At 37.4% G+C, this 21,699-nt stretch overlaps 1 protein-coding gene across 1 annotated transcript in view; it reads right to left on the bottom strand.

Moving 5' to 3' along the window:
- ATP10D (ATPase phospholipid transporting 10D (putative)) overlaps positions 1 to 21,334 on the bottom strand; it is a 31,222-nt gene extending 9,888 nt beyond the window's left edge. Inside the window, exons 1-17 of the mRNA XM_077782832.1 lie at positions 21,012 to 21,334; positions 20,039 to 20,233; positions 18,897 to 19,101; positions 16,162 to 16,247; positions 14,892 to 14,998; positions 14,031 to 14,162; positions 13,064 to 13,191; positions 12,666 to 12,918; positions 9,039 to 9,274; positions 8,195 to 8,383; positions 5,524 to 6,137; positions 5,257 to 5,365; positions 4,286 to 4,412; positions 2,985 to 3,169; positions 1,553 to 1,862; positions 899 to 975; positions 238 to 363 (exon numbers count right to left, since the gene is read on the bottom strand). Of these exons, the coding sequence (XP_077638958.1) occupies positions 238 to 363; positions 899 to 975; positions 1,553 to 1,862; positions 2,985 to 3,169; positions 4,286 to 4,412; positions 5,257 to 5,365; positions 5,524 to 6,137; positions 8,195 to 8,383; positions 9,039 to 9,274; positions 12,666 to 12,918; positions 13,064 to 13,191; positions 14,031 to 14,162; positions 14,892 to 14,998; positions 16,162 to 16,247; positions 18,897 to 19,101; positions 20,039 to 20,233; positions 21,012 to 21,277 (3,345 nt within the window). The 5' untranslated portion in view covers positions 21,278 to 21,334. The remainder of the gene's footprint in view (positions 1 to 237; positions 364 to 898; positions 976 to 1,552; positions 1,863 to 2,984; positions 3,170 to 4,285; positions 4,413 to 5,256; positions 5,366 to 5,523; positions 6,138 to 8,194; positions 8,384 to 9,038; positions 9,275 to 12,665; positions 12,919 to 13,063; positions 13,192 to 14,030; positions 14,163 to 14,891; positions 14,999 to 16,161; positions 16,248 to 18,896; positions 19,102 to 20,038; positions 20,234 to 21,011) is intronic.
- Positions 21,335 to 21,699: the final 365 nt, after the last annotated feature.

The raw sequence follows: 21,699 nt of genomic DNA, 5'->3' as shown, positions 1-21,699 counted from the left end.
CCCCTCACCCACTGTTTAATGAAGTCAAACAATGGCTTTGAGTGGGAAATTTAGTCAAAGGAATAAGAACCTCTGGCCTCTGCAGGCAAATGGGAAACTGAATTGTTTGACACATACTTTTTCCTATTTTGAAACCATTCACAATAGGAAGAGAAAAAAGAAAATAAAGCCTCACTGAACCTTTCGGTGCTCAAACATATTAAACTGTGATTATCCTAGAATGGGACAGTTACATACCACATTCTTGTAGAAGAAGTAAAGCACCATGTTGCTAAGTCTTGTGTAACACCAGTGACCATGGACAAGCAGCAGCTTCCTGAGGTGTCTAAACTGTGAGATTGCAAAGTCACTTGCCATCACAGCCTGCAAAACACACGAATAAAAGGATATGCTTTAACTAAACTGTTAAAAATAAGCTTCAGATACTGCCAACAAAGCAACTTAACCACTGTTGGAAGTTCTTATTTTATGATTTTTATACATAGTACTTGCCAGGTTATCCTCCCTCACGTATCCCCTTCCATACAAGACTTTAAAACTAACACACAGAGCTCAGTCCAACACAGCACAAACAGGAATATAGCTGTCATCATTATTACCACACAATAAATCACTGCACAGAAATCACTGACACTGACACTTAGGCTGCTCATTTCCCTGCATGACATAAGTAATATGGAGCTCACTGACAGGCAGCAAACTGTTGTTTGGAGCTTGACGTGCAGCATTCAGCTTCTGATTGCTCCTGGTGGAATGCTGAAGCCTGGGTGTGAGGCTCAGGCTGCAAAGTCTTGCCCATGTAAGGGAACTGATTATGGTGCTATTGGGTCTCCAGAGTACACTCTGAACTGATTTAAATCAGTTGCAAATCATTTGCAGGTGTCTTTGGATACACTACCTGCATGCCTTCCTGGCCAGATATTCCCACACCAGTGTCAGCCACCTGGATCATACTGACATCATTGGCACCATCACCTACAGAGAAAAGAAGAAAAATCAAAACTAGCTTTGCTGGCTATCACATGGCTATGGAGGTGTCAGGAAAAGACAAATATCAAACACCAGAGAGTTCAGAGAAATACGTTTTTATGGCCAACACTGAAAAACACTAAGGAAAACAGGATTAGTAAGTGGAACACCTACCTGAACTGAGCTATGTTCTCCAAAGAGATAATAGATGTTCCTTTTGTCAGAATTTAGTTGGCATGCTGCACCACAAAATGTGTGTGCTTTAAATCACAGCCAGTCATCTCTCCTCTACCTCCTAATTTTGGGGATTATGATAGTAAGAAATATGCTTTCACTTGCTGCTTTGCATGTTACATAAGAACGGTATGACTGGTGCTGTTCTTATTGCTTTATACTGACGTATGTTTATGGACTAAATTTACTACTTCAGAAGACAAACATCATCTCCTGTCAGAGACAGCTACAATTCAAAGGATTATCTTGCTCATAAAATAAATTTTGTGACAGACATTAGCAAAATATACAAGAGAAGAAATTGGCTTTTACTTCTTTTCAGAGAAAGGAGGATAACCACAAGACTCACCTACAGCTAATGTCATTGCCTTTAGCTTACTTCGCACCAATTTGACCAGGACACTCTTCTGCAGTGGTGTGGCTTGGCAACAGACTACAGCCCGACATTTTTCTGTGAGTTCCAAGAAAATATTCTGTAGGCTGTCATGAAGGACATGTTCTAAAGTCCTTCCATCAATAACCAGGCCTGAATTGAACCCATGAGCTTGGGTGGAGAGACTTGCAGAGACATTTCCAAGTTTCTCACTGTGTTTTTTTTTGACAGAAGTATTATTCTGGATGTCTTCTAAAATTTTGCTCATTACCAAGGCACAGGCATCCTAATAGAAGACACAAGAAAAGCATCTTATGAAATATTGTTTATACTCTTCCTCCCTTTTCACTTCATAAAATACATATGGGGAAAAAAATCAAATGCTTGTATAGTATTTATTTTGAAAGGCTCAGACATGAGGTTGAATACCCCTTTAAAATCACACAGGATGTAGACTGTTGTTAATGAAAGTGTCTATGATAAACTTTGCTTTAGCAGATTTGCTTTGGTATTGTATTAGAGAAGAGAGAAAAACCTATGCAAGCCAGAAAACCTTTACAGACTAGCAGGAAAAGCAATCATTAAGGATTCCATAATATATACAGCTTTGATAAAACTTTTGCTCTCCGTGTTTCTTTTGTCTGGCATGCAGAACCAAAAGTGCACTTCATAACACATTAAAAGTGATCTGCCACGAATTACTGAAGAACTGGACCTGTGGAATGTTTTACCTTATCAGAATCAATATAAGAAGTTTGTGGTATCAATATATGTAAAGCACATGCAACATAGAAGAAAATATATCTTCTTAAATCTTCTCATCATTTTACTTTGAAATGCAACAGTATCAAATCCTGTTTTTTATTTCTAAGCCTAGTTAGAGGGAGGAAGAGCACTTATTCAAAAGAGGCTTAGTTCTCACTGTCAAGACAGACACTAATTTCCCAGCAGAGTAAAAGGAAAATGCTGGCACAAATCAAACTCCAAGCTTTCCTCAAACACAACTAGACTAAAAATCCTTTCTTTTTTTCACTTTATTTTCCCCACAGTTAATTCTTTTATGGCATATACAAATTGTATTTCTTAAGACATATATAAGCAAGTAAAAAAAGGAAAATTAAAGGTCTTAGAACAAGTCTCTAAACCTGAAACCATGTAAACTCCTTAGCTTACCACAAAGAGAAATTAAGAAGTTTATTCAATTAAAATAATTAATCATAATGTAGGGACATAATGTAGCTGTTACATACATAGAATGGATTTCATATTTTACCCACAAGGAAGAACAATATAGAAAAGCAAATGTTCTTTCATTTCCCAAGGAAGCAACATTTGCTTTTCTGTATTGTCCTGTGGACTAACCTTATTGAATTTTTCAGCAGAGAAGAAAATCTACTTTTCTACTCACCCTACTCTGTGATTTTAGAGTGAAGATTTTGTCCTCTGGTTCCAGCAGTTTACAAGCATAGGCAATGTTGACAGCTGTCTCTCTCTTGTCACCTGTCAACATCCATATTTTTATTCCAGCTTTCCGTAAAGCCTGAATTGTGTCTGGAACACCTTCCTGCAGGCGATCTTCAATGCCAGTGGCACCTTCATTTAGTCAAGCAGAAATATTAGTGCTGCTGTATTTCCAAAACCAAAATGCTTCAAGAGTGACAGGACGAGCTGGTTTTCTCTCTGTACCCACATCCCAAAACAAACATGCTACCATGTGCTTGTAATTTCCTGAAAGAAAGCACCTTGGCAGTATGAAGTTGTTTAAACTCTATATTTTCACTTCCATTTAATGTTAGGGCCAAACTATATTGCTTAGTGTCACACCAGAGATATGACCCTGCAAGACAGCAGGTCTCCAAAGCAGCTTGACTTCTCTCTGTTGGCTTTAGTGGCCAAGGGTACCTGTATATCCTTACAAAAGAATCACTCTGCATCACTGCTCTGGCTTCTCTCCAGAAACTGAAGCCAGTGATCCCATAATTCCTTTATTATCAAGGTTTATGGCACCTACACTAAGCAGATATGACACAAAATAAGAGAAGGAGCACTCTTTACACAACAGAATCTGTCTCTCTTCAGCTTCTAGCACGAGCTGCCTTTACCACTATAGTCAGAGCTTTGCATTTGTTTTCCAAATGTTATTTGCTGGGAAGCTCTCTAAAATTATTATCCCAGGCTGCTTGCAGTCTACCTTTCACACACCTATAACAAACATTTTTTTGTTTAATTTCTGCACAGCTGAATGACCTTCAGAGGAACGGTTCTGGCAGAAGCATGCCTGACTTCTCTCCGTGTTATTATAGGAGAACACAGCACAAGTACACCTGCTGTGCCATGACTGCAACACTGATAGAAAATATGCCCAGAAATGGGTTACCTCTGAATATTTGCACAGGCAAGCCTGTGACTTGTTACTATCATTTCATGTGTTTGTTATAATTACATTTAAAAACTCTAGTGAAGATAGAAAAATACACAATATTAACAATAAAAGAAACAAAAAAACCCCAAAACAGTAGATTTTTTACTGACGACAGGAGAGCACCATCTGTCTTCAGTGTGCTTTGCAACTAGTACAAACTTCAGGAGTGACGATAAATTCTGTAAAAAGCTCTGTGTTACACAGATTGTAAGCAAAGCACAGCTTTCTGCAAGCAAATTCCAATTATGAACATCATAGGCAGTTACCTGGGAATATTTTCTACCTACCAAGCAAAGTTAGATTGGTCTCAAGCCTCATGGCAGATTCAAGCAGCAGGTCCTCCCTATTGTCAATGCTGGTTTCTGCTAAAAAACGATGATTTAACCACTCTGCATATTCTGCATCACTCATCACCTACACAGAGAGGGAAAACATAGGCATGTATCTATGCTGGGTTTTAAACAGTGCATCAAAAGTGTTCCCATGGTTACTTCTGTTGTCCACATCCCAAACCTACAAGTGCAGCCCATGGCAGTGCATTGCTTACATGCTCCAGGATGTCCAAGGATTTAGTACAATGTTCAGAGTGTTAGATTACTTTGCCAGGCTACTCATTTGCACCCTGCGTGTTCCTTGACAGATTTCCATTTACATGGAAGGCAGGCAGGGCAATGGGCACAGTGCACTGTCCCTGCTGCTGCTCAGCTGCAGCGCTGCTACTGCCACAGAACCACTGCACAGCTGGGTACAGCTCGATGGTTGCACAGCTACACAGCCTGCGCTTTCACTTTGCATAAAGCTTTGTCAAGAGGCTTCTCGCCCATTTCAATCCCTATGGAATTTTACTTCTGAGCAGCTTTGAATTTAAACTGGAATCTCAAAACATCACTTCAGTTGTGCATCCACAGCTTGTAACATTGAAACTGTTTGTGAAACCCAGTAAAAGAGGTGTAACTTAATCTCTTTTTTGTGTCTGAAGTCTACCCAGGGTAAGATTCATACAAGGAGACGTGTTTATGAGTCCTAAAAAACATCTGGCTATTTGACAATACCCATTTTAAAATTAGGATGTTAAGATGCTTGGCATCCTAAACTGACAACAGTGGCAATCTAACAGATGTCAGGAATTGATCTGGGTTTTCTTACAAATTCCTTCTAAAAGAACATTGGGATAAAAAAATGTTTGCTCCATTGGTGATACCACTGAGTCTGGTCACAGACTGCAAACATTCACCAAAATACATATAAAAAGAAATACCTTCTTAGCAATACAAAGAGTGCGTAGTCCTCTTCTGGCATAATCATCCAAATGCTGCTGAGTTCTCTCTTTAATCTTCTCTTCAATTTCAGAATTGTTAGTATGTACCATCACACAAAAAGAAGAGAAAGTAAATTAAACAGGGATGTTTCAGCTAAATTTAGCAGAAAATTTTGAAGGTCTAAATACATTCTTGAAGTAGTAAAATGTTGAAACTTATCATTAAAGAATGATAAGGGCAAAGAATTACAAGTTCTGTAGATACCTTCAGAGGCAGTTCTCAACAAATCCATCATGACTGAGTCTGCGCCTTTTGTGTACACCACCACTTTGTTGGAGACTGGATGCCGAACCACCACTGACATCCTTTTCCGCAGTGAATCAAAAGGCAGGATGTGCAAAAGCTGAAACGTTAAAGACCCCAGACCTGCAAAGTCCACAGTTACTTGACCTGGAGTCCTAGACTGTAGAACACATTTATAAGCCCTAGCAGCATGAACCAAGGCAGCTTCATCTGGACTCTCAGCTTCGTAACTTAGTTTTGGTATGGGAAATAATTTGATAGATGACACAGCATGGTTGGGTTCACCACCAGCAGCTACATTCACTAGATGTATTTCTCCAGGCACTTGAGAATTTTCTGGGCTGTCAGTATTGTGAGGTTCAGAAATCCTTTCACCAGCTCCATCCAAAGTAGGTGAAGCCAGTTTCATTCTAAAAAGAGACAGTTTTCTCACAAAACTATTGGGGCTTTCAGATGATGATTTCTTTACACTTGGAAGTGGGGAAGAACTTAGTCTCCAGACTGAAAATCTCTGGAACATTTGCCTGATTTCCTCAAGTGATTTAACAGGCATTCTACTCAGCGAAGAGAGTCTCACCTGGAACAGAATAGTTAGAGAAAGCATTTATGCTAAATTCTTCCTATTTTGTTATATTAAGGAAGGACACCTTACAAAGTAGAAATGTTTCATAATGAAAGTAGTGTTTTAATGTTTACCATGGGTTTGACTGCTTGGATTAAAGATGGCCAGCTCAAGTAAACATGAAGCCTTATAAATACAGTAAATAGCCTCTATAAGCTGTGTAAATCCTTCAAGTTTAATTCATGACTCCATGCAATACTTCTTTTCAGAACTTTCAGTAATGAACAGAGTAAGTATGACATTGTAACTTTTTGAAGTTCTGGCAAATTGAACTGAACACTTTAATCCTTGTTCTGAATTAGCAAAATACTTGTGAAGAATAAACCAACCCCTTCACACTAACTAGCTACAAGACCTGCTAAACATACAGTACCTGATCAATGGTTTTTAGTGTTTTAAACTGACAGTTCCCCTGTGATCAGTGTTATAAAATAACTGGTTTTCTGTTACTCAGAACAGCTAGGGAGGTAACATCTTAGAAAAATAAGGCATAGCAGGCTGACATTCCTTTATCACTGCTGGTGAGGATGTAAGAATGAGTTAGCGGGAAGCATGTTCTCTTTTGCCACTGAAAAGCAAAAGGCAGGGACAACCTGTGGCTCAGTCCTCCACAGTTCCAGCAAGCTGTAATGTGTCTCCATTCAACATCATGGAAACAGAGACAAGGAATGTCCTTTCATTGCCTCTTCCTATGACAACATTGCAATTTCCCATTGCCTTGAGTTCTTTCCTGTTATTCCCTGATCATGAACTCAGAAAACCTCCTTCCACATTGCTCCTCCCAATCAACCTACTAGTGACCTGGAGATCTACCCTGTTGGCAAGTTATTCACACATATTACTCTCAAAAAACCAAAATTCTCACCTGTATGTTATTCTCCATCCCATTTAAGGAATAGGTAACTATTGACTATGAACTCATCTGCCTCATCCACACATAGATCTTTAGGCTGCCTACTAAACACCTTTCTGGGAATGCTTGGAAGCACACTAAAACACCAGGCTTATTTATACATAGGAGGTACTTCATACCCCACAGGATGTTTTATGAATGTCTCCAGCTATGGTTGTAGGTTTACTACCTAGATAGACACCAAAATCTAGTTCTGCACATGTCACTATTTTTTTTTCCAAAAACAAAGTCAATTAATGTAAATCACCATGTAATGAAAGAAAGAAATCAAAGCTGAACTTGGGAATTAACTTGCAACACAGTCAAAACTGGCAAAAAAATGGAATTATGAAAATCCCACAATGAAAAAACCCAAAAGATTTTTTTAAAAAAGTACTATTTTTAAAAAAAAGTTAGGTTGTGTGCACTGAAAACAACAAGTGGTCACTCCAAACTACTAAAAACCAGGGCAGACTAGCAAATACACTTTAATTCATGGTGAGACAACTTTATGCCATACTGCATAGCAAATTTTCTTCTGACTAATATACATAAAACTTAATCTTCCGTACTTTTGCTGAATGTCTATTTGAGTAGTCAGGGAAAAGGTAAGAGCATTCTCAGTTTCAATATTCTATGAATCTTCAGCAATTATTCTTATTTTTCAATCAAGAATAACCTATTACCATTCAAGGTAACCTGAATGTATTACTACAAGAATACATTCTTGTAGTAATACAAGAATTACTTGTAGTAATACAAGAATTACTACCTGAATGTATTACTACAAGAAGTTATACCCATATCTAAAAAAACCCATAATTAGAATATGGAAAAAATTACAACTGCATTTTAATCTCCAAATTTGTCTTGTAAAAGTTACAAATGGTAACAGAAACAAAAAGATTGAAGTCAGTTTATCAGTATTATTTTATTTAATAGCTCATTACACTCCATGTTTTAGAATAATTCCCTTCTTCCTAACAGGACGAAAATGCAGAGCTGAAAAGGATAAATACTTAAAATGTCAGTTAATTATATTTTTCTTTTTGTAACTGAACCAAAAAGAAATCAGCTATTTGCAAATATGGCCAAATAACCAAAGGCAAGGCCTTCTTACCTTCTGATGTGTCTGATTGGGACCTGAGACTACAACAGTATTACAGATTGCCAGAGCAAGAAAGAAGTCCGTGATATACATTGCCTCCAAAGATGACTTGCTGCTAGCTTCTTCTGATTGTTGATAGGAACGAAAAGAAATTTGACTGAACTTCTCCAGCAGCTGTGTGTCTGGTACAACATCCGTTTCCTATTATGAAATGAACAAAAGCTTCCATCAGGTTATAAACTTAAGTCTCTGGAGGTTAAATCAGTTACAGACAATCAAAGTGTAGAAGCTCATACAACTTCCCTCCTGTGCTGAGTTGTAATACCAGGAAACAGAAGAACACTGGCATCTTTACTACCTTGTACTAGACCATTGAAAATGGCAAACTTCCTGTCCAAAGAGGTAAACACTAAAGGCTTAGTTCACAGGCTTAGACACTTCATAAGAGATTAAGTATGACAAATGGTATTTAGACCTTCAGGTACAGAAGCAGAGTTTTTTCCTCACATGACCTCAAATAAGTATTGACCATATAGGTATTTCCTATTAAAAACAAAATAAAATGCCAGAAACCTCTTAAAATAAAAACCCAAACTGTTATTAAATTGCTAATTTCACCTGAAGTGATCATGGATGCAGAGCAGCACGAGTCAAAGTATACACCTTCATGAACCAACATGTGTCTGTAATGTCAGTTGTAAATAACATGCAACCAAGCCATCATGAGACCTCTGATTTTGGTGGAGACAGAAAGGATTTCTTAAATGACAACCAATCTGATCAAATGGGAGTAAAAAGAGATACCCTCATGAGTTAATTCAGTGATTTAGCATCAAACCAAACAGGTTCTACTTACAATGGAACTACTGAAAGCCATGTGTCCTGAGCTGGAAGTATCACCTGCTTCTTCTTGCCTTTTGAATGCAGAGAAACTACCAGACAACTGGGTCATAGACTTTCTGTTCAAAGGTTCACACACAGCTCTCCAGTTGATCTCCTGACATTTTGATGTAGGGACTGAAGAGCCACACTGACAATCAGCTGAATTCTTATCCTCGGAATCCATCTCTTGATAAGATTCCAATCTCTTTGCTAAGGAAAGGGAAACAAAGTTATTGTTCCATGAGCAAAAAGAAACATGTCCAAAATACTGCCTGAAGTAAGGAATTAGTTATATAGTTAAGAATAATCCACCATTTATGAAAAATTGAACCTCTAACAAGCCACAAGCCACTACACTGTGCTCCTGTTTGGGCAGCGTTCTACTGAATTGAATCCGGAAGAGGGAACAAGAATGACCAGTTCTGCATAACATGAGTCATATAGATACAGTAAAATAAACTGGAGTTACACAGCCTCCAGAAGGGCACATTGATGGGAGTCAAATGCATGTTCAAGTAAATGGAAATTGCATGGAGATAGGAAATAGCCTGTTTTCTGTGAACACTGTGGCTATCAGAAGACACAATGGCTCAGTATTGTGGCAAGATGGACTCAGGCTAAGTATCAACCAAACCTTGTCAGAGATGAGGAACATATCAGAATGGAATGCCTGAGAAAGCAATGAATAGAACTTTTGTGGAGGTTCTGAAGAAATAAGACAAATAATTTAATAAAGAATAATAGCAACAATTCTGCTTTAGGCCAGAAAACAGGACCAGACTTCTGCTGAGTTTTCTCTGCATTATGTTACGATGGATCAGGATTGTATGTCAGGGGTTTCATATATACAGCTGCTAGCAGGAACTCGTTCAAACTCTGTCTATTGGACATGTCCTCACAAAAAGTCACACATTTTCAGAATTTTTAATTGAAAAGCAAGTTTCAATAATGAAACTTTGTCTGGACATGTGTAACACCTTTGTGCCAGAGATGTAAATGCAGTTCTGTTCTTCTCCATAAATCAATGGCGTAAAGATTCTCTGTAGCAAATGGAAACACTCCTATGCTATCATGTGCTTGATTAAGAACATATCCAAGTATTTGCACTGGAGTACTGAGAGTGTTTGACCACATGCCAGAAGTTGAAATCTCTGGAAAGTTATGGAACTATGAACACTATTCAGCTTTCAAGTTTTACCTCTCACTGTGACAACAGCATTCCATGAACATACACCAGCACTTCAGTGCCTAAAATCCACAGACATCATAGAAAAACTGTTCTGAAAGCTGTGTGTTGCCTATTTATTTCATTGAAGTCTGAATACAAGCAATGGCACACTAGCAAAAAAACAGCTTCAACATACATTGCAGACATGTTCAGCAACACCACTAATTTCCTATTTCTTTATTTCAGGTGGTACCAACTGCACAGGAAAGAAGGGAAAAGTGGGATATCATTCTGTTTTATGCAAACAGAAAACCTATCCATATGTCAGTCCCCAGGTCTGTTGCTCTAAGTGAGATGGAAATAGGTTTATTATGTAATTTGTGAGTCTTGTATTTTCTACTGTCTTCTCTTTCTGCAACACAAATGAAAGAATCCTGTCACCCATCCTGCTATTCTGATGAGTCCAATGAAACAGAGAGACCAGGACATACACTTTGGCAGGCCATCTTCCTGATATCAACATGAAATTAGTAACATAGCTCTTTTAAAAAACAGGTAAGTGGAAACATAACAGACTGTGACTCTCCACAACTACCAAATACAAAATCCCACATGAGGCACTGATACCTTTTACTAGAAAGCAGCAGCAATGACTTAGTATGTGTTTGTAGAGGCAGGCTTGGACAACACATGCCCATTCTGCTCTGCTTCCAGGCTGTGAAGAAGCTGCATGCTCTGTCTGAAGTAAAATGTGGCATCTCTTACAACACCACACTGCTCTATTGCAATGGTCAAAGAAGCACACCTCACTTTAGACAGAACACTGCCTGGGGGCATCCCTTTAGAGGATTACACTGAATTACAGGCATCCCTTTACCCTGGGAAATGCAGATACAAACATAGAAATGTATGTTCAGATGAGGCAGCTTCTATATAAAAGACATGTTCCACTGCAACTCCTACCATACGTAGTAAGAGCCTTGCAAACAGCAGCTCTATGCATGTAAACAAATATAAACTAGGGCTAAAAAACAAGACCTCCAATGTTTTTCAAACTGATTTTCAGGGCTCATACAATTTCTAATTTTTTAGGAAGAAATGCATGTTTACTCTCCAGGGAAAAGACAGGCCACAGGAGGAAGCAATTATGTACATAATCAACACACTAATAATTTTGGAAGATAACTTTATATGAACTATTAGCAGAAGCATGTGGAGGCATACTTTCCATGGCACACTGAGATCTGAATCAACCACAGCTGCATCACTCACACCACTCTGGTTTCTTTTCTGAAGTTTTCCTTGATTTAGGAAATGCTTTGAAAATATGTGCTTTTTATTTAAGTTGTTAATTCATCAAGTTCAAAACTTAAACATTTTTTCTCACTTTGCTGTTGTCATTTTTCCCCGTACAAAGACAAAGAAGCATCTGGGAACCCTCATCATAACAATTAAAAAAATATTTGTGCAGAAATGGCTGTAAAATTTGTCTGTAAAATTTGTCTGTAAAATCTGGTCTTGTGACACAACAAAAGAAGGCCTGAACAATTCAATACTGTGGCCAGCAGTGTGCCTTTTGCTTGCAGTGAGCAGTTGTATCTAGCAGCAAACCTATCAAAACCACAAAAAGGGTTTACTACACAGCTGTGCCTCACATGTCTACCAATCATCAGCACCTAACCCTTGATCTCATACGGAATATTTGCGTTTTTCACTAGCAAAAGAGCAAATGTCTGCAGACACTAGTACATACACGTGGTTATGATAATAAATACTTTGTGGTTTTATATAATTAACAGAATGGCTAATTAAGTAATTCACATCACTCTGCCCAGTTTTCTCTTATGTCTCGAGCTGTATCTTCTCCCAGCTCCCAGAAGACTTCAAGTTGATTCCCATGAAATACATATGGAAAGATCCTACACTTTTAGACAATATGACAGCAACTAATCGTTACTACTGCTTCTTGACTCTTTGGCTAATAATAAGCAGCTGTGTAAGATCTAAGTAAGACAACAAATGCTATGTACAACAGTCATCTGACTAACTTGTACCTTAAAATTACTTAAATAATGTAATAATACTGTTAAGCATGCATTTAATTTGGGTTACTATATCCTCAAGAGCAGAACTACGTCAAAATGGAGTCTTAACATATACTACATAAAGGTGGTACACTGCTAGGACAGTCAACAGAATGTTTAAAGCTTGAAATGCTAGGTAAGCATTGGCACTCTAGCTGGAGAGAAAAAAAAAAAAAGAGAGGAAACAGTAGACAGGCAATTTTCCGGTGTTCTGGGTTCTGAATATTCCATAGTGAGAAACAAAACCAAGTAAGCATGACTTCCTTCCACAATGAGTAAAGAATATTTAGTTCATGGTATCAAATATGTTGGAAAAATGATCCAGGTGAACAAAGGTTTAGTGTCTTACCATTTTCCTCATGGCAATACTCCTGTCCTGCAATGGTGCATCTCCGAAAAACCATCTTATTTTCAGTGAGGGTTCCAGTCTTGTCAGAGAAAATATACTGAATCTGGCCAAGGTCTTCAGCAATATTTAGTGCTCGACACTGAATAGTTGAGTCTGTTTTCTCATGGTAAAAATCAATGTCATTCTGTATTAAATAAATTTGTCCCAATTTGACAATCTCAATAGAAACATAGAGAGAAACAGGGATCAAGACCTACCAAAATAAAAAATATAGGGATTAAATAAAACCAAAGTCTCTGGCCAGTTACAAACATGAAGTAGCTCTACCGAAGCAGAAGAGCCACTTCAAGGGTACAAATGAGATTAGAATATGACCATGTTCAAAGCACACCAGTTACCTGTAATAAAATGATCATTGTCCAGAACATATAGAAGCCTGCTAATGTTGGAGGACTCAATTTCCCATCTGGCCCAGGGATGTTAAAAAAAAGTACTTCTGAATACCTACTTAACCAAATTCCATGACCTTGAAAACAAGAACAAGATAAAGTCAATCAGTTTCATTTAAAGTGTATCACAGCTCAGGGTTGCTGTATTAGCTCTTATACTCTGCAGTTCTTTCTAAGCTTTTAAACTACAATTTTATATCTTGGGCTTTTTCCAAACAGGAGTCCCAAGGATCAATACATACATGAAGAAATACCTTACATGCCTTTTATCAACAGCATCTATACAGCACACCTCAGAAACAAAGAATTATTAACTACACTTCACAAACAGTTTTTTTCCCCTCCATAAAAGCCCTCTGGCAATTAATTTTGTTATCCTTGTTTGTCCAGGTTTTAGTCTACTAGTGAACACATAATCATGTCATAATTTTAAAGTGTAATCTGAAGAAGTTTTATTAAACATATTTTTAACATATTTTAATATTTTTTAACATATTTTAAACACCTTTATGATCTGTCAGAAAAGTCAGTCTGTTTAGATTTAGTCAAGTTAATAATTTAATAAATCCCTAAAATATCAAGTCAGTACAGCTTCAGTCACTCTAGGTCTGTGTACATGCATCTCATGTTACCTGAAAAATCCTAAGAGAAAGTAGGAGTTTTGCAGAACAGTAAGCAAGAAAAAAGATAAATCGAATGGAGAAACAGGTTCTAGACCCAAAGACTCACATCAGAAACACACTTTTTAACCACACTCCAGATCAAACATGACAACATGAACTTAAACCTCACAGAACTCCCAACTTTCAGGAAATTACATATGGATGAAGACTGACAAAATCAGCCCCAAAATAAAACACTAACCATTGTAGGCTGAGAGAGGAAAATAGCAGGAATCTGAGTGATTCTCACTTACCTACTGCACCAGTTAAACACATCAAAAGTAGAAGCAGAACACACCAAAGAATATCAGTGTTCACTTTTCTTTCCAATTTACTGCGCTTATAATGAGGGCCGCTGTTATTCAGCATAGCTTTGGTTTCATGACCTGCAGCCAAAAAGGAGATTGAAATTCTCTAATAACAGGTATCACAACTGCAAGTGCTTTATATTCTAAAGCTTTGGGAAACAGAATATTTCTATTAACTAATATTTGAACAGCCATTATAAATACGAGCAAATCATATTCTCCTACAATACATGAATTCTGTCCTAAAGAAAACTGAACAAGTTAAATCAAAATCTGTCCTGTATACATTAACTTTTATTAGCTTACATTAACTATATTCACTAATATTCTTTCCTATAGAAAAAACATCATTCTTCTACAAAACCCTACACTTGTGTTAGAACTATTTGGCTGTATACATCATATTGATAAGTGTAAAAACTTCTGTCCTTTCTGCAAATTGTAGAGCAGAACTAGAAGAACAGCACTAGCTTCAGTTTTGGTTAAGAAAAAAGTCCTAAGCAAGTCATGCATTTCCACATGTATTTCAAAATTTAGTTTACCACTGCAACTAACAAGCTGAGGATTAGGACCTGTTTACACACAACAGATCTGCCCTTCCAGGAATAATCAGAGGGATCAGTTTTTACTGTGAAAACAGAAAAAAACTTAACCCAGATATGCATTCTTAACATTTCTAGCTAAGGCTGCCTTCTGCTGGATTCAAGCTTTTACTCTCCCAATTCCCCTTTTTACAATACTGTTTCTTAGGACATACAACTATCTTGTTTGCAAGGCAGACTGTGAAAGCCAGGGCAGTTCACTAACCTGCATATACCACTATGCCTACCACAGCTTCTGTGTTTCTTACTGTGCATCCTCGGAGCAGTAAGTTTTCCTTGCTAAGACCCACTCGATCCATGTTTGAATGCTCACTGTAAAAAAAAAAGCACCTCATGTCAGCTGTAGGAATCCAGCAATTACCAACCAGGCTTTGCAAAACCATTAGGAACAGCTTTCCCAAAGAAGATGCAAGTCACTGACTGCCATCCTGACACGTCTGATAGGACTTTTCAAATGAATGGAGCAACATGAAAGCAGATCATTCTTGAAAATCAGAACATGTGGGCACTCCATTACAATTTTTTTCTTGCATTTGTAAGCTGAGCATTTGTCATCTGGCATATGAGAAGTATGCAACACTACTGAAAAGGGATCCAAGACAAATAATAGAAATCTGAAACCATATCCTATTTGGATTAGCAGCATCAGAAAATATTTGAAAAGAATATAAAATCTGAGCATCATCAATCCAGAGGTATACTTCCAGTGCAGCTAGGCCTACTCTTTGTCAAGGTGCTTCCTCAGAGGCTAAGATTTATATTTAGTTTTATTCTCAACTATCTAATGTGTCAGTGTACAAAGGGAAAAATAAAGACATTCTAACTCTCAAAACTTGAAAACAGGTTACCCCATAAAACAGTATTTTGTTTTCCTATTATCTGTCAAAAGCCACAAACATGTAAGTATCACAAAATCATAGGATGGCTGGGGTTGGAAGGGACCTTAATGATCATCTAGTCCCTAAAGGTCCCTTCCAACCTTAACCATGAAGGAAACTCATAACATAAAACCAGACAGAAGAAAAGACAGAGATAGGCACACTGGTCAAATGGAGTTTGATCAACTGACTGAAGGTTACACAAAACAAATCAGAGTAGGAGCCAGTCCTTCTGATTTCCAATTTTAAGCAAAGCAGCTTGCAGTCAGGCCATGGTCCAGATCAAATACTATAGATACCATATGTTATGAAGAGTAGATTTAAAACAGCTATTTCAAGTATGAAGTTTGCAAAACAGCCTGAACTAAGATGTTGAAAATATTTAATACAAAATAAAAAGCATCAGTGCCCCATCTGCTGCTCAGAAAAACCTTCTGGATCTGTGTGTTGCGCTGCACTCAGAAGCGCAGTGGTGCAAACTGACCTCCATCCATACCATTATTTCTTAAAGCAAATATTACAAGATCTCCTAAAATTAGTAAGAATGCCAGAGCAAATTACAATAGTTTAAAGAGACACCAAGAGACACCTACTTACACAAAGCCTCGGAAACAACTGAGGTCATTGTTAGGACTTTCACACTCAATTCTACTGGAAAATTCTTCTGGATCAATTTCAGAGACCTAAAACCATGGGAAGGGAAAAAAAAAAACAGAGACCTCAGTCAAAGCATGATAGAACTTAAAAACATTGTAAATTTAGAGGTTCAGATACTATTATCTAACAATTCAGCCTCTAAACTGTAGGTTGCTGGCGGTGTTGATGGTCTCCTACCCAGATTTAGATATAATAAATCAGAATTACACACCATAGGACTTCCTAGTAAATATTAGACATTGTCAAGTATCACTTCAATTGCTGATATTTTGAGAACACAGGAAAGGAAAAAAATGGATAGAAGGATGAGGAGGAAGAAAAAAATGCAAAAGCAGTAAGAACATCTGAAAGGCAGAGATTTCTCATTATATGATAATGAAAAAACAAAAAGAAGAGACAGTGTCTTTTCTGCAAGCAGAATTTCTTGCAAACGGATTTTTTTTCCCCAATACCATGACCAGGATGGCTTCCATGCTAACATAAAGCGAGCCGGTAGAGCTTTGCAATGATGTTTGATACTTAAAAGTACCAAAGAAAGGGATAGGGCTGTTATCAAAGACCAGAACTACATATTGCAAACAAAAAGCAGCTGAGCTCTTCAGTGAAAAGTCAATTGAAACAAATTTCCTGTATTAATAAGAATGAAACATGACAAGAAGTAAGAGAAAAGCCAAAAGCCTCATCTTTGGAATTACCTGCTATTGCAACTTAATTTCATTTAATGGCATACGCTTCTAGTCTCTAGTATAACACAGGCTTGCCTCTGGTATAACTGAGTCATTTCCAAGCTGAGTACCTGCCACTAACTCTTTGAAAAGTCATTTGTTCTACTCTTTTTAAAAAACCCCAATCAACAATTTAAGATTTCAGACTCCCAAGCATAATTCTCTAACTCACAGGTGATACTGAATAGTTCTTTGACATAATTACATCTTTACACATAAAGACATAATTACATTACTAAGTCTCTGAGAAGGCAGCGTGAAGCTGGATGACTTCACACTGGCAGAACAGCTACTGTGAACTTAAAACACAGTCCTGTAAGTAGAATTTGAAACTCAAAAGACATCATATTGTTATAAGTACTTTGTTAGCTTGATTGAAATACATTTTTGCTATGTTTTGCTGTATTGATTTGTTGCTCTGTATTTACCTGAAGTAAATATGAACACAGCCTTTGCCAAGCAGATACATTCAGACTCTGCAAATTTAGATAACTGTGAAAGACCTGTTAACTGACCCTTCTCATTGGAGGTAAAACATTTCTGTAAGATGTTATAGACAGAATACTTGACTGATGCTTCACAAGGATTTTGCACTGCACACTGATTACCCAAATAAGAGCTACTCTCAAAGTGAAAGCAGTCAGTTATTTTCTTCTACTGTCTGGAAACATGGAATTATCTATTGCTTCTTGAAATATACCTTGAAAAAGCAAGTACTGAAACTCTGGGTGTAATCTATAGTGAACACAGCTATCTACATTCTGCCAGCATAAAACAGAAGTTACAAAAACTATGTCCAAAAGCAGGTGTCTTGATATGGACACTCAGATCTTCCTGGACTATACGCTTGTTTGCTATATTTTTTCATTATAATAGTAATTTTGGCAAAGCAAATACTGAGAGTAGAAGCCTTTGCATGTTATTTCTTGAGAAGTTTTCCTATGTTTCCTGGTACAAAAGAGAAGACTTTTGAAAATAAAGAAATCAGTCTCTTTCTTGAATGGAACTCAAAGCACACCTTGGTAGCAGGAGCTGATATGAGAATTGGGCCACCTCAGTATGCTGTAAGCCTGAAGAACCATTAGAATTTTGCTTTATGTAATAATATGTATATAAAAAAGGATCAAACAGTCCTTCCTGCCTTCCTGTTTTAAGATTAAATAAAAAAATAAAAACAGAAGTAAAAATAAAAGCAAGCATGTGACTGCTAGGGGATAAGAAACAGCCTTGTTCATGGATAACACATCACACCTCTGGCATTACCACATGCACTAAGTAATGGCACTTAGAGTCAACTTCTCACTTCCTCACCCCTGCTATATACTCAGAGGCAGTTCCGGAAATTTTATCTCCAGAGGACTAAACTGTCTGTTGTTATGGACAACACTAAAGCTCCCTGCTGTTGTTTTAAGCATGGTGTTTCAGCAGCAGAATGGAAGATTACAGAAACATCAGGATTCTTTAATCTTTTAATATTGCCTTTTTTGTTACCAGCCTCCAGCATTCTGGCTGCTAGGCATAATATAAAAATATTATATAGGAGTAACGAAGTGCTTGCAATGTGAAGAAAGGGTGAAAAGCATAGTATCTGCTCTGCTCTCTAGGTCTTCATATAGCAAAGAAATCCCATCTAAAAAACTCCAATTTCTCACCCATGATATGTATGCACCATAAGTAACTGCTTGAGGTTTACCTAAATTGTTAATTTTGCTGGTTTTCATCACTTGAAATAGATCTGTCTTTCTCTGGGCTATGTGAACCTGCAAAGATTTGCTCCAAAACTATTCAAGCAACAAATTAGAACTGTGTTACCTAGTACATTGATTTTCAGATGGGGATTACTGAGCTACCATGAATTAGGCACTCTAGAGGGCTGAGTTGTTTGGATTTTTTTAGTTTACCACCTGTCATATCAGCCTTCTTACACCACTAGAAAAGCACAATTTTCACCTGTTCGGAATATCCTCTCACCACCTGTCTCTGCTTTAGATTGGTTTCTCCATCAAGGCCTGCCGTTTCAATGTAACAGATCCCATCTGGATCACTAGAATATAACAGCACCATGTCAGCAGGAATGATTTCATTACGTGAAAGCCGGACAAAGTCCCCAACATTGACATTTTTCCAGCACTCATCTATGTATTTCTTCTCTCTCCTGTAATACATAGAAGAATAGTGATTTTTTTACAAATGCATAAGCTGAAACTGAGAAAAAACTTACAGGTGCTATTTGTGATGGCTCCTACAACATATCAAAAGTGACATTTTTTCAAATACTTGTTTTCCCACATGGAAACTGAGCATGCAAGAAAGAAAAAAAAACATTCACTATGCTTCCTATATCTTTGTATTTTATGTCTTGGAATATCCTTTTATGACAGGTATAAAGGAAAAATAATTACATGGGCAGCACTCATACACATACTTAGAGAAGTTTTTTGGTGGTTTAGAATATGATGCATTCCTGTCTTTTTATCATCCATGATAGTAACTGCCTAGCAGACTCCCTGGCTGACTTGCACCCACAGTATGTAACACTGCAGTCCTGCACAGTGCAATACAGATGGTAACACTCATACTAAACTGTGTGATGCACTCACATAGAAAACGACCTTGTTCTCTTTGGGAAAATGGTATTGCACTATGAGTACAACATGATGCCATTAATAAATGATAAACTAGCAGCCGTTCGATTTCCATGAAGCCATTTTAGAAGAATTAAAAATATACCTTTCAAAACAAATGCTATGTACAATAATGCTTAACTAGTCAATGTACCTTGGTTAATAACATACAAACACACTCATGACCTCATTTGCCTCAAGCAATTTCTTTTTTTGACGATTTTACACTAATATGATAGCCATTTAACAAAACTGGTGATCGAGTTGCAATTAGTCTGAGTGAACTGATCTAAATAGCACTGCTTTGAGCAGGGGGTTAAGACTAAATCACTTGCAGAGACCTTTTCCAAATTACATTATTTTATGCTTCTAAGTATCCAGAAGGTAAGCAAAAGTTATCACCAATTCTTTCATACGATGGTCATAATCTAATAATAACAAAAAACCACAAACACTCTTGTCTCTTACCTGCTATATACCTTGGTTACTAAGTTGTTTATCTGTTTATCCATTTTGTACTTTGAGTAATCTTCTAGACCATCTTTCACTGCAATAATTGTCAGAACCCCTATCAGAGGTAACATTGTAATTTCTTTTTGGAAAGCTTCAACCAGAGGAACCCAATTTAGGACAACCAGAAATAGGAAATATAAATTGGCAACTCTGAAACAAAGAGAAAACACAGGATTTAACTGTGTTTTAACCATTTAACAGGCAATGGTCCTTTTTTCCCCACTTCATGCTATATAGACATTTAAGTTATCAGTGATTTATCTTTTCTTCACCTGCAATTTAAGGAATAACTATCCAGAACTCTGTTTTCACTCTCCAGTCAACAGATTACTTAGCCACACAGTTGTTTAACATACATGATCAGATAATGTAAAAACTGAGAAATCTCCTGTATTTCCAAAACTGTCCTCCAAGCACATGTTTTCCATAGTGAGGCACTGGTGAACTTTGCACTCTCAAATTTCCAGGTTCTTTAAAATTAATTTTATCATCTCTTAGAGAAGATGACATGTTTTAAAAAGGAAGCCGTCCTGTAACCTCCATGTGCAGTCTGACAGATCAGCAGTTCTCCAAGCAGAAGGAAGATGAAAAAAACTGGCAAGACAGAAAGACAACGGAAGGGGAAAAAAACATTTGCAGGAAATAAGCTGAAAATCCTACTGTCGATTGGTGTGTGGCAGTGCTCCAAGAGCAAGGAATAGTTCAATAGTCCAAAGAACAGAATAAGCAGAAAGTACGTAAGCTAAGGAGAAAAGGATTAGCTCAACAATGATGATGCTCAAAAAACTTTGGCCATATAAGATGTATCTTTCAGAAGTGATAGGTCAGCTGGAGGAATATTTTTTTAATATATACTAACACACACAAATGTTTAAATAGAAGGATTCAGCTTCAGACGAACTACCACAATCACAAAGGAGTTCCTTACCTGTGAAATTGTTCAAATAAATTCCGTGGTAAAAAAGTCAATAAAGTATACCTAGTAGTCCGTATTTTGTTGTTCATGTACAGTTTTGATAATTTTTCATACTCTTCTTTAAAATGTCCCAAACAGGGTATTACTATCCTATGTTTGCCAGTAGTTTTTGATGATTGATAGCACTTGCTACTTGAATTGTTGCTGCTGCATTCTCCGCCCTCTGCTGGTATCAGTCGCCGCCAGCGGTATCGGGCCCAGCGGATGGGATCTGCCATTGCACCTGGAACGCTTTATAGTCCAAGGAGTGTAATTTCTCTAGAAACGTTTGAAAATACAGCAAGTTACACAACAATTCTGTAAAGGCTTTCAATAAAAAGTCACAGCTACAGTTTTGAATAAGTCTAGGGAAAAAAGTAATTTTCATAATGAACCCAACCCAGACTGTTAATAGGTTATATGAGGTCAGAAGTTCTGCTTCAAAGACTGAATTTATCTGAATTTCATCAAACCTTTCAGGATTCTATAATTTGATTACTCTGTTTTAAATGTACAATATTTTTGTAATAGTAGTCCACCCACCAGTTTCTCATGCTGTAGCATGGTGCAGAAAAGGAGACAAGCTGCTAATTCTGCACAGAACAGCATTTTGAAAGGAATCCTCATCTCAGACACTCCAGTCCATGCTGATGGTTAACAA

Source organism: Lonchura striata, chromosome 4, assembly GCF_046129695.1.
Source record: "Lonchura striata isolate bLonStr1 chromosome 4, bLonStr1.mat, whole genome shotgun sequence".
NCBI classification, from domain to species: Eukaryota; Metazoa; Chordata; class Aves; order Passeriformes; family Estrildidae; genus Lonchura; species Lonchura striata.
The sequence above is the reverse complement of the archived record's forward strand: the minus strand, read 5'-3'. Positions and strand labels throughout refer to the sequence as shown.